The sequence below is a fragment of the Lolium rigidum genome, chromosome 5 (assembly GCF_022539505.1).
Source record: "Lolium rigidum isolate FL_2022 chromosome 5, APGP_CSIRO_Lrig_0.1, whole genome shotgun sequence".
NCBI lineage: Eukaryota > Viridiplantae > Streptophyta > Magnoliopsida > Poales > Poaceae > Lolium > Lolium rigidum.
In genome coordinates this window covers 174,023,048-174,035,164 of record NC_061512.1, presented here as the reverse complement: position 1 = coordinate 174,035,164, position 12,117 = coordinate 174,023,048, and the positions used below count along the sequence as shown (strand labels likewise).

The following is a 12,117-nucleotide window of genomic DNA, read 5'->3' as shown; positions in this document are numbered from 1 at the left end:
TACTTTTGCATCATTTTTCTCATGTCGCCCCAAATCGCCGGATCCATATTCAGAGAGTCGTGGACGAGGCGCGAGGAGGTCTGAACTTTAATTACCATAAGAATCCGGTGGAACCTGCGGACACGATACATGCACAGATCATGCATAACTCATCAATTAGCCACATACCATAAACAAAAGAGAATGTGCTCAAGACGAAACACTCACCCAAAATGGTAAGGAAATAGAATATCACTTTTACTGTTGCTGTTTTCTAATAAACCGCCACGAGTCATCCTCCACGTCGGCGGGGTGGTGTTCTAACACATATGAATTAACGATGTGTGGGTCAATGAACTCAACATCATGGATGTTCCTTATTCGCATTTCCCGCTTCTTCATTACTGCATAATATATAGCGTACACAACAAGATAGTTAGGACAATATATATATATATATATATATATATATATATATATATATATATAGTGCAGGCCGGCAATGAACGAGATGGGGTAGAAATTAATAAATCACTTACGAGACGTAGCAGCCGATGATAGATTTGTCGAGGTCGCGCTAGATTGAACAGCTGGAACAATTCACTCAGAGGAATTTGTACCCAGTAATGTTTGAAGTGATGCTCATATCTAACTTCCGCATAAATATACTCTTTGGCGTTTTTATGTTTTATGTAACCCTTGTACCAATTTAGCAGACCTAGCATTTGTCGAGGTAGATCCTCTTCCTGCGCAGGCTCGACGAGAGGGCCATTCTTCACATATGTAAATACTACGTCCTTCATTGGCGCCTCATCAAGGCCTAGCAGTGCACGAAGAGTGATACCTAACTCGGCCGCTTGTTCTATGGCACTCGTTACAGTCAATCCATGTGCTGCCGCAGCTGCTATGATATCGGGGGCATCCGGATCGGCGGCTTGCACTATGAGCGGGGCGATCGATTGTTTACTTTGTTCCCCGAGCTGGGCAACTTCTTTCCCCCTTTCTAATTTTGACTCGGCCTCGTCCTTCAAGGCTTTCTTCTCCGCCAACTCTTTCCTGTTCTTGAACGCGAGTGCTTGCCTACGAAGTTCACGTAAATAGTCGTCGAGCAGATTCTTCGCGGCTTGGGACGGTGTGTTCAAAAATGACTTAGCCCACTGCTTTTCCTTGTCGAGAATATACTGGCTTGGGCTCGCCCTCTATTTTCTTCTTGACGCTCGCCTTCCATTTCTCTAAATCAGCAGCGCGCCCGCCTCGACTTCCTCGGCACTACTTTCCCAAGACCTCCTGGGGAGAGGCTTCGAGTGATACCTCCGGTACCTTTGTTTTCTTAGGTACGTAAGGGTCCGGGTTAATAACCCGGGACTGCTCACGCTTCTTCGCCGGAGGTGGATTGGGGGCGGTACCGGTGTCGATCACCCGCCGGACGAGGATCAGGGGCGGCGTCGGCCGACGTGAATGAGGTGTATTAGGTGAAGCACCACCGCCACCGTCACCGCCACCGTCACCGCCACCGTCACCGCCACCGCCACCGCCACCGTCACCGCCACCGCCACCACCACCACCGTACGGGGGTGGACTTGTTGAGCGCCTCGCCTGAAACTTGATAAATTTCTTCTGCCATAGAATGAGCTGGCGCTTGACATCTCCAAGTCTTTTCACCCCTTCGGGTGTAGCAATGTCAATGTCCAGGTCCTCAAACCCTTGGACTATCTCCTCCACCGTGACACGAGCATAGCCATCTTGAATGGGGTTGTTGTGGTGGAGTGCTCCGAGTGGTAAAGCACTGCCGATGGCTACCTTCATGGACATGTTCCCGATAGGATAATACGGATGACATGCTTTCATCTCCTTTATATCGTCCACGGGGTAGCGAGGAGGCTCCGGTGCAGTAATTTCGACCACCAGAGGCTCCGGTGCAGTAATTTCTATCGTCGGTGCACCAGCCGGTGAGGCCTCCGTGGAAGCCACGCTGCTTCTTCTCCGCTGCTGGCTTCCGAGATCCATTGAATGATCTTCAGACATGCTGCGCCCGAGCCGCATCTCTTTCGGCGACTAGTACACTCACGGTTTTCTTCATCACATCCATTTCCGTTACCAACTTCGCCACAACATCCGCATCCCGATCCATCTTTCTCTTACGGCTACGTAACCGTACGGGTCATCGTTACGGGGAACCCTATTTTCCACGGAATGGGCCCCATGCCTCGTATACGTCCTCCGTGTTCGGGATTCCCGAGGGCTTTTGTCGGGACGTCGTTCTCTCCGTTGAACCTGATCCTCCCCTCTTGAGCCTCCCTCATTGCCTCAATAAGCTTTTGGGTGGGTGTAATTATTTTGCCCCGATAAACACACTCCCCTGTCTCCGGGTTCGGCGATCCCCCATGCCCGTACCACCGGCTTTTGGCCCTTGGGTCCCATCCCTCCGTACCTGGACAGATTCCTCGCGCCCTCAGCTCGTTCTCCATCTTCTCCCACTTAGGCTGCCAAAAGCGATACCCTCCTGGCCCCATTTTATGATTGTACTCCTTCTTGGCCGCATTTTCCTTATTTTTTTTCGATAGTTCAAGGAACTGCTCCGATTTCTTTTGCTTCACAAATTCTGGCCAATCATGTTGCAGGTTCTCATATTGTCCTTTGAAATCCGGAGTCTTGCCCTGGTTGACAAAGTCATGGGCTAGATTTTGCTTGTATTTCCGGAATGCGTTGGCCATCCTAGAAAGAGCGAACTGTTTGACTAGCTTGCGCCTCTTCTTGTTTTCCGCAATCTTGTTACCCTCCTCATCGTATTTGCGGTATTCCGGAGGTAGAACGAAATGTTCCATAAGCTTGTTGAAGCAATCTTTTTTTCTCTCTTATCGACAAAAGTGAAACCAACACATGCCTTCTTTGGCTCATTCCACTCCGGCGGGTGATCGAGACGTTGTCTCTAACAACGGCTCCGCATTGGCCGACAAACTTGGTGGCGTTCTTGCTGGGCTCCAGCGGCCTGCCGGTTGCTTCGTCGACAACATCGATGGTGCATGTTTCTCCCGCTTTCATCGTCTTGGTTGCGCCACGCTTTGACGACGTACTCGATTTTTTCGACGATCCGGCCGAGGGCTAAAATAAGAAAGAGAGTCGCGCGCGTTAGTACACACACATTTATTCAAATCGGTTAGTTTGTATCACCGGACGCTCAATATGTATATATATATACCTCGGCGCCGGAGGTGGTTGCTACTTCCAATTGAAGATCGTCGTTTATCGACGTTTCTTCGGCATCATCTGCTATGCTGACGGCGCCCTTCATCTTCACACTCAAGGTTCGAGATAAGAAGAGATATCATCTTCTTCTTCTCCGGTCGGCACATATGGAATATCGCCTTTTATGATGCCGAACATATGGTCTTCGGCGTCCGGATCATAGTTGTCCGAGAATCGGGTCAGCTCTATCGTCCGCCATATGTCGATCCTGAAAACATGTAGTAAAAACAAATTAATTAAGTGAAGAAGGGGGCGGTGGCGGTGGCGAAAGGCGGTGGCAAAGGAGGGGCGAGGAAAGGGTGGGAGAGGGTGTCGCGGTATATGCGGGGTCACGGTGGCGAAAGGGGGCGGCGGAAGGTAGGCGCGCGGTGGCGGTGGCGAAAGGGCGGCGGTGGCAAAGCGCAGTGGCGGTGCCGTGTGTTCTCCTGTCCCCATTACCCCATCCCTGTTTGCTGTGGCTGTGCGGTGGTGGGATTGGCCGACTAGTCCGTCGTTAGCATATATATGCATGATGCAACCCACCGGACTTCTTTCGTGTCATGGGATTGCCCGTCTCCTCTAACATGTAATTCGTTTTTTGTTGGTTCATCAAACATGTTTATTTGGTTCACCCACTTTAGTTACATATTGTGATGAAACAACAAGTTACATATTGTGATGAAACAACAAGTTTATTTGGTTCACCGGCCCACTTTAGTCAAATTTTAGTTTTTTAGTCAAATTTTAGTTTACAATTTTAATTAACAACAAGTTTATTTGGTTCACCGGCCCACTTTAGTCAAATTTTAGTTTTTTAGTCAAATTTTAGTTTACAATTTTAATTAACAACAAGTTAATTCGTTTAAGTCAATTTTTAGTTTTTTTTACAAAATCTTTTGAAGTCAAATTTTAGTTTACAATTTTAGTTAGCAAAAACAAAAAAAAACAAAAAAAAATGAGATCGGGCGCCGTACGTGTGTACTTGGCGCGCCCGCACGCCTCTCTCTCCCGCGCGGCGGTGGCGGCGGCGGTTCGAGAGGCGGCCGCGCACGCGCGCGGTGGCCGTGTCTTCGCGGCGGCGGCGTGTGTGCGGCGGCGCGTGTGCGGCCGGAGAGTTCGCGCGGCGCGGCGAGTCGACGACGTACGTACGGGGCGCCGGGCCGGGGGCAGCGAGGTCGCTCGAGGAGCGGCGGCGGCTGCGGCCGTTGATGGCGGCGGGCGAGGCGGCGACGTGCGAGAGAGCGCGGGCAGCGCCGGCGGCGTCGGCGAGCGGGCGAGCGAGGGCGGCGACGTGCGAAGCTTCACGGATCGACGGAGAAGACGAAGACCGAACCGCCGTCCGCGGAGCGCGGTATTTATACTCGTCGGGGCTTTAGTCGCGGTTGGGGTCACCAACCGCGACTAAAGAGTACCCTTTAGTCGCGGTTGGTAACCCCAACCGCGACTAAAGCCTTCTTTCGCACCTTTTGCGGTTCCGCGGAATCGACCTTTAGTCGCGGTTGGCACGGCCAACCGCGACTAAAAGCTTTTTCGAAATTATTTCGTTTCAAAAATGTTGAGAGTACATATAATATATCAAAAAATTCATAAAAATAAAACTAATTCAATTCAAAATGTTAAAAATACAAATTATATATCAAAAAATTAAGAAAAATAAAACTAATTCATTTCAAAAATGTTAAGAATACATATAATATATCAAAAAATTCATAAAAATAAAACTAATTCAATTCAAAATTTTAAAAATACAAATAATACATCAATAAATTCAGAAAAATAAAACTAATTCAATTCAAAATGTTAAAAATACAAATTATATATCAAAAAATTAAGAAAAATAAAACTAATTCATTTCAAAAATGTTTACAATACATATAATATATCAAAAAATTCATAAAAATAAAACTAATTCAATTCAAAATTTTAAAAATACAAATAATACATCAATAAATTCAGAAAAATAAAACTAATTCAATTCAAAATTTTAAAAATACAAATAATACATCAATAAATTCAGAAAAATAAAACTAATTCAATTCAAAATGTTAAAAATACAAATTATATATCAAAAAATCAAAAAGTAAAACTAATTCAATTCAAATTCTTAAAAATACAAATAATATATCAAAAAAATCAGAAAAATTCTTCCCGCCACTTTCTTCCCGCCACTTTCTTCCCGCCACTTTCTTCCCGCCTCTTTCTTCCCGCCACTTTCTTCCCGCCACTTTCTTTCCGCCTCTTTCTTCCCGCCACTTTCTTCCCGCCTCCTGTCTTCCCGCTCCCATTTTTCCCGCCATTTGTCACTACATATAGGTAGCCCGGCTTGGCCAGCATTATCACATCTCTACAATCTCTCATCACTCTCTCATGGCTTCCACCGCACCCACCCTAACCTACCAGCAGGTGGAGGAGCTTTGCGCCTCGAACTACCCTTGCCCACCGGGCTACCGCGTCCCTGCCGGCTGGAGCCTAAGCGCCGGCGGCGTGCCGGTCCCTCCCGTCCCTCGAGTGCTGCGCGTCGGGCGGCCATCACGAACCACTACTACCTCGACCTCACGCCGGAGCGGCGGATGAATCCCGCTGGCATCCCGATAACCAGCATACTTGGGACGCCTTCTTCATCAATCGGCGTGAGAGGGCGCTCGCCAGGTATGAGGAGGACGGTCCGCCTCCTGGAAACTTCCACGAGGCCGGCCGTCGGCTATGGTGGTACGGCCGGACTCTGCAGAGCGTCATGGACTACATCACGGCCGGCGATATCCCCCGCCTGCGCTACCCTCAGTTCGAGCCACGAGCGCCGCCCGACGACAGCGACGACAGCGGCGACGACGACGCCGGCAACTTAGAAGGCGACGACTACCAGTACAACGGCGGCGGCTATGAAGACTACGAGTATGCATATTATACGCCTAGGCAGGAGTATGACTAAATCACTCCAAATTTCATGTATGCGGGAGTATGACTTAGTCACTCCAAATTTCCTATATGCAGGAGTATGACTTAGTCACTCCAAATTTCATGTATGCAGGAGTATGACTTAGTCACTCCAAATTTCATGTATGCAGGAGTATGACTTAGTCACTCCAAATTTCATGTATCATCGGTGCTATCTCGAGTCAATTGAATCATTCGAAAATGGACACCAAACACATCACGGGTAATATAATTCACATGATTCATTCAACAAAGTTTGGTACAATTAATAAATTATTACACATCATTTCTTCCCTTGTGTCCCTGCTTGCTTACGATTGTGCCGTATCCATGGAGCATCCTCATCATTTAACTTAATGCTTGGGTCGGTGTTCACTTTGAAGGGCGGAATTTCAGCAAACATATTATAATCTTCGACATGTCCGTCTTGTCCTCCACTCCCACGATGTTTCTTTTCCCCGAAAGAACAATGTGGCGCTTTGGATCATCGCATGATGTACTCGATCGTTTTCTTATCTTTTCGTTTCCTCGGTTTGCTACTCATGTCCTTCACATAGAAAACCTGAGCGACATCTTTCGCTAGGACGAATGGTTCGTCAAGATAACCAAGATTGTTGAAATCCACCATTGTCATTCCGTATTGCTCGGTCCACCTTTACCCCACCTCCTGTTAGCTTGAACCATTTGCACCGGAACAAAGGGACCCTAAAGGAGGGTCCATAGTCAAGTTCCCATATCTCCTCTATGTAACCATAATATGTGACCTTTTGCCCATTCTCGGTTGCTTGCATCAAAGCGGACACCACTGTTTTGGTTGGTGCTCTTTTTATCTTGGGCGATCGTGTAAAATGTATTCCCATTTATCTCGTACCCTTGGAAAGTCGTTATAGTCGAAGATGGTGTCTTGGCCAACATGTAAAGCTGATCTACACCCTTATTGTCACTCATTAAATGTTTTCTCAACCAACTGCCGAAAGTCTCCATGTGGGCCTTCCTAATCCAGGATTCGGGCTTCCCGAGGGTTGTCCGAGCGTAAAATATTCTTGTGTTTCTCAAAGTACGGAGCCACCAAGCTGGAATTGGTCGAACCGTGTGGTGTGCTTCGATCGGAGAATGGCCGTCCATACATATCATTGATTTCCTTCCGATCGTGCCTTTTCCACTTAGTCTCCCCTCGTGCCGCGATTGAGGAAGACCAATCGGCTTAAGGTCAGGAACAAAGTCAACACAAAACTCAATTACCTCCTCATTTCCATAGCCCTTGGCGATGCTTCCTTCCGGCCTAGCACGGTTACGAACATATTTCTTTAATACTCCCATGAACCTCTCGAAGGGGAACATATTGTGTAGAAATACGGGACCGAGAATGGAAATCTCATCGACTAGGTGAACCGGGAGGTGCGTCATAATATTGAAGAAGGATGGCGGGAACACCAACTCGAAACCGACAAGACATTGGATCACATCGTTACGTAACCGTGGTAGAACTTCGGATTGATTACCTTCGAGAGATTGCATTGAGGAATGCACATAGCTTCACAATGGCTACTCGAACATTTTCCGGCAGGAGCCCCCTCAAAGCAATCGGAAGCAATTGCGTCATAATCACGTGGCCGTCGTGAGACTTCAGGTTTTGGAACTTTTTCTCCGCCATGTTTATTATTCCCTTTATATTGGACGAGAATCTCGACGGGACCTTCATACTGCTCGGGCATTCAAAAAAGATGACCTTCTCTTCTTTGGTCGGAGCGTAGGCGGCACGACCTTGAAACCGTTCCGGATGCGAGGTCATCGGGGTCTTTCAAACTTTGCTGGTCCTGCCGTGCTTCCTTTGTATCATTTGACTTCCCATACACGCCCAAGAAGCTTAGGATGTTCACGCAAATATTCTTCGTAACGTGCATCACGTCGATTGCGGAGCGGACTTCTAGGACTTTCCAATATTCTAGCTGCCGAATATAGATTTCTTCTTCCACATGGCTACGTGCCCGTCGGCTCCCTTCGGAACTGATTGTCCGCCGGGACCCTTTCCAAAGATGACTTTCAAACCCTTGACCATATCAAATACCTCAGCACCGAGTGTGTTCCGCGAGGCTTCGGCCGGTGATCTGCCTTGCCGTTGTAATGCTTGCCTTTCTTTCTTCTTGGATGACCTTTCGGAAGAAATCGACGATGCCCAAGGTACACGTTCTTCTTACAATTTGGCAAATGTACACTTTCGGTCTCATGTAAGCAGTGCGTGCATGCATTGTATCCCTTATTTGACGAGTCCCGAAAGGTTACTAAGAGCAGGCCAATCGTTGATGGTTACGAAAAGCAACGCTCGTAGGTCAAATTCCTCTTCTTTGTGCTCATCCCACACACGGACACCGGGTCTGCCCCACAGTCTGTAAAAGTTCATCAACTAATGGCCTTAGGTACACATCGATGTCGTTGCCGGGTTGCTTCGGACCTTGGATGAGCACCGGCATCATAATGAACTTCCGCTTCATGCACAACCAAGGAGGAAGGTTGTAGATGCATAGAGTCACGGGCCAGGTGCTATGGCTGGAGCTCTGCTCGCCAAAAGGATTCATGCCATCCGTACTTAGACCAAATCTTATGTTCCTTGCGTCAGCTGCAAAATCTTTGAACTCTCTGTCGATCTTTCTCCATTGCGTTCCATCTGCGGGGTGTCTCAACTCCCCGTCCGACTTACGGTCCTCTTTGTGCCATCGCAACAACTTGGCATGCTCTTTGTTCCCGAACAGACGTTTCAACCGTGGTATTATAGGAGCATACCACATCACCTTGGCGGGAACCCTCTTCCTGGGTTTCCGGCCCTCAACATCGTCACCGGGGTCATCGCCTCCGATCTTATAACGCAATGCAAGTGCATACCGGGCATTCATTCAAATTCTCGTATTCACCGCGGTAGAGGATGCGATCGTTGATGCATGCATGTATCTTCGTAACCTCTAAACCTAGAGGGCGGACAACCTTCTTTGCTTCGTACGTAGTGGCGGGCAACTCGTTATTCTTTGGAAACATATTCTTCAACATTTTCAGCAAGTTTTCAAATGCCGAGTCAGCTACACCTGCCCGTGCCTTCCATCTCAGCAAATCCGAGTGTGCAGCCCAGCTTTTTCAGACCATCATCGCATCCGGGGTACAGCGCCTTCCTGTGATCCTCTAACATGCGATCCAAATTCTCCTCTCTTTTTCAGTTTCGCAGCGTCTCCGCGCATCAGCAATGGTCCGACCAAGATCATCAACGGGATCATCACGTGCCTCTTCTTCACCTTCCCCTTCACCTTCCCCTTCACCTTCAGCATCCTCCATGAAAGTATCACCGAAATGAGCAAGATAGCTTTCATCGATGAAATCATCCCCTTCTTCATCTTCTTCCATTATAACCCCTCTTTCTCCATGCTTGGTCCAACAATTATAGCTTGGCATGAAACCGTGCCGAAGCAGGTGCATGTGAACATCTCTTGAGGAAGAGTAACCCTTCAGATTCTTACATTTAACACATGGACAGATAACAAAACCCCTGCTTGTTCGCATTAGCCACTACGAGGAAATCTTTCAAACCCGCACCTGAACTCGCCGGAGAGTCGGTTACCGTACATCCATTATCGATTCATCTGCATTATTATAATATAAAATATATAATTAACCATCATGCATTTGTTAAACTAACTAGCTACAAACAATATAAATTAAACAATGAACTACACACACATGCACATTTTATCAACGACACATCAAAGGTTCAAGTTGCTAACCGCGATCGAGGAGGAAAAAATAAATGAGAAAGCTCAAGTGTGGCTCCAACACTTCATATCATGTTTGTTTCATGCTCTTGGGGCATTTCATCAAACACCTTATGTGCATAAGAGGAACCAAAAGCAAACCTAACACCCACTTGTGAAGCTTGTGAAGAGAATGGCACCAAATGGCTAAGTGTTGGCTGCTTGGATGGGTATATATAGGGGAGGGCTTTAGTCCGGTTGGCCTAGCCAACCGCGACTAAAGCGCTCGAGCACCTTTAGTCGCGGTTGGCCTGGCCAGCCGCGACTAAAGCACTCCCACGTGCACCGGCTGGCCACCGAGCGCTCGGGCCCAGGCGCTTTGGTCGCGGTTCTCCTCCCGAACCGCGACTAAAGGTACCATTAGTCGCGGTTCCTGCAGTATCGCGACTTATGGGGCTCACCCGAAGCCTGTTTTTCCACCAGTGACACCGCAGAATGGCTATAGCTTTTTGTGGCCCCGTAGAGGAAATTAGCAGCTGATTGGTTGCTAGTTGCTACTGGCTTGAATGTGCAGATTTGGACATCTGAACAAACGCACTAATTGATAGAAGCTGGCACGAGACCTCAGTAACCTGTCGACGATAGATTTGCTGAATGGTGAGGGCAAGGAAAAGCCGTTTTCGTACCTCAATGGGGGTCCAGATCATCTCCAATGCTCCAGTGTTTCAGTTATCGATCACTGGGGAAAGTGTACAGTAACAAAAGCAGAAAATGCGCGACATAGTTTAACACAGATTATAAGCACGAAGTGAGCCAGAGAACATCACCAAGCTAATCATCAAGATCAATAGGACATTATCCATGTATAAAAACTACAATAGTTACCTCAGAAATTTACATCATGCGTAGTCGATCTGCATATATATACTCGAGAACAGTGTATAATCTATGATTAAGGACGATAGTGGTAAGCTTTTCTACAAGCTCGTACATAAAAAGAACCCAAAATATAACATCTGCGCAATTAACAAGAGCAAGTTCCATCCTCGAAAAAACAAGAGCAAGTTCGATCAGCATGAGAAACTTAAATTAATTAACAGACTCTCCTGCCGACAAGTACTCTACGACGCCCGAAGAAGAATCACCAGACACAGATGGAGCAGCAGGGCAACCATGCTCGTCGTCCTCCGGTGCACGGCCGGTGGCGGGGACGCCGACGTGGTGGACCCAGTGATCGGGTTGTCGTGCTGGTAGTACCAGGGGAACCACGGCAGGACCGGGTTCGGCGGCGGTGGAGCTGGCCCGGCCGGGACGGCGCTGTACGGCGGCGGGAGGAAACCCGGCATGACACCAGGCGGGGATAGCGGGAAGCCCCCAGGCGGTGGCGGCGGGTAGCTGCCGCCGAAGCCGCCGCCGGCGCCACCATCGGTTGCTGCTGGTGGCGGTGGCGGGTAACTGTTGATGATGCCACCGGAGTTTGGTGAAGGGAGGCACGGGTACGCGCAGACCGGCGAGTCCGCCTGCACCGTCGTGGTTGCCAGCACGGTGATCATGGCGAGGAGGACGGTGATCAGGGAGGATCTAGACATGTCTGCGTACTTGTGTGTGTTGTGTGGCAGAGACAAGAGAGCGCCCTGGATGTTTGTAGTAGGTGTACTCGGTGGTTGGACCGAGATGTCTTTTTGGTTACTCGGACATTCGGGGCTAAACGAGCTGCTGGTGCGTTTGATACTCGCATAAGATATCCGCGGGTGATGGGTACAAACCATCGCCCGCGTGGTTTCATGTAACGGGAAGTTTTGGGCCGCGGCTCATCAACATGCAGAGAGACAGTAGGCCTCGGATTTTTCCGGTTTTCTCGAGTTTTTTCTGGTTTTTTCTGGTTTTTGGCTTTCTTTCGATTTTTTTATGTTTTTTCTTTTTAACAAATTTTAAAGACGAGCAAATTTTAAAGTTAAGAAAATTTTAAATTCGAACAAATTTCAAAGTAAGGGCATCTCCAGCCGCGCGACGCAACCGTTTGCGTCCGCTTTGACCGAAAATGCGTCTGCCACCCTCTCCAGCGACGCGATGCAAAGTGACCGGGCCGTCCGCGGAGACGCAAACCTAGCCCAAATATGCGCCAGGTTTGCGTCTTTGCGGACGCACAAAGTGTCCGCTCGCGTCTCCATTGGGCCCGTCTGGCAGCGAGTCTGCACCGAGGGCACCGCTTCGGCGGTCAGCGCTTCCGCGTCTGCGCCGCAGT

The 12,117-nt window shown here is 48.5% G+C and overlaps 1 protein-coding gene across 1 annotated transcript; it reads right to left on the bottom strand.

Moving 5' to 3' along the window:
• Positions 1 to 10,710: 10,710 nt before the first annotated feature.
• On the bottom strand, positions 10,711 to 11,562 carry LOC124654927 (formin-A-like). The gene has a single exon (XM_047193905.1). The coding sequence runs from the start codon at positions 11,459 to 11,461 to the stop codon at positions 10,994 to 10,996; it is 468 nt and encodes a 155-aa protein (XP_047049861.1). The 5' UTR covers positions 11,462 to 11,562; the 3' UTR covers positions 10,711 to 10,993.
• Positions 11,563 to 12,117: the final 555 nt, after the last annotated feature.

Bases quoted from the DNA above. Each gene is read 5' to 3' on its own strand.
- LOC124654927 (XM_047193905.1), bottom strand. From the start codon at position 11,461: ATGTCTAGATCCTCCCTGATCACCGTCCTCCTCGCCATGATCACCGTG.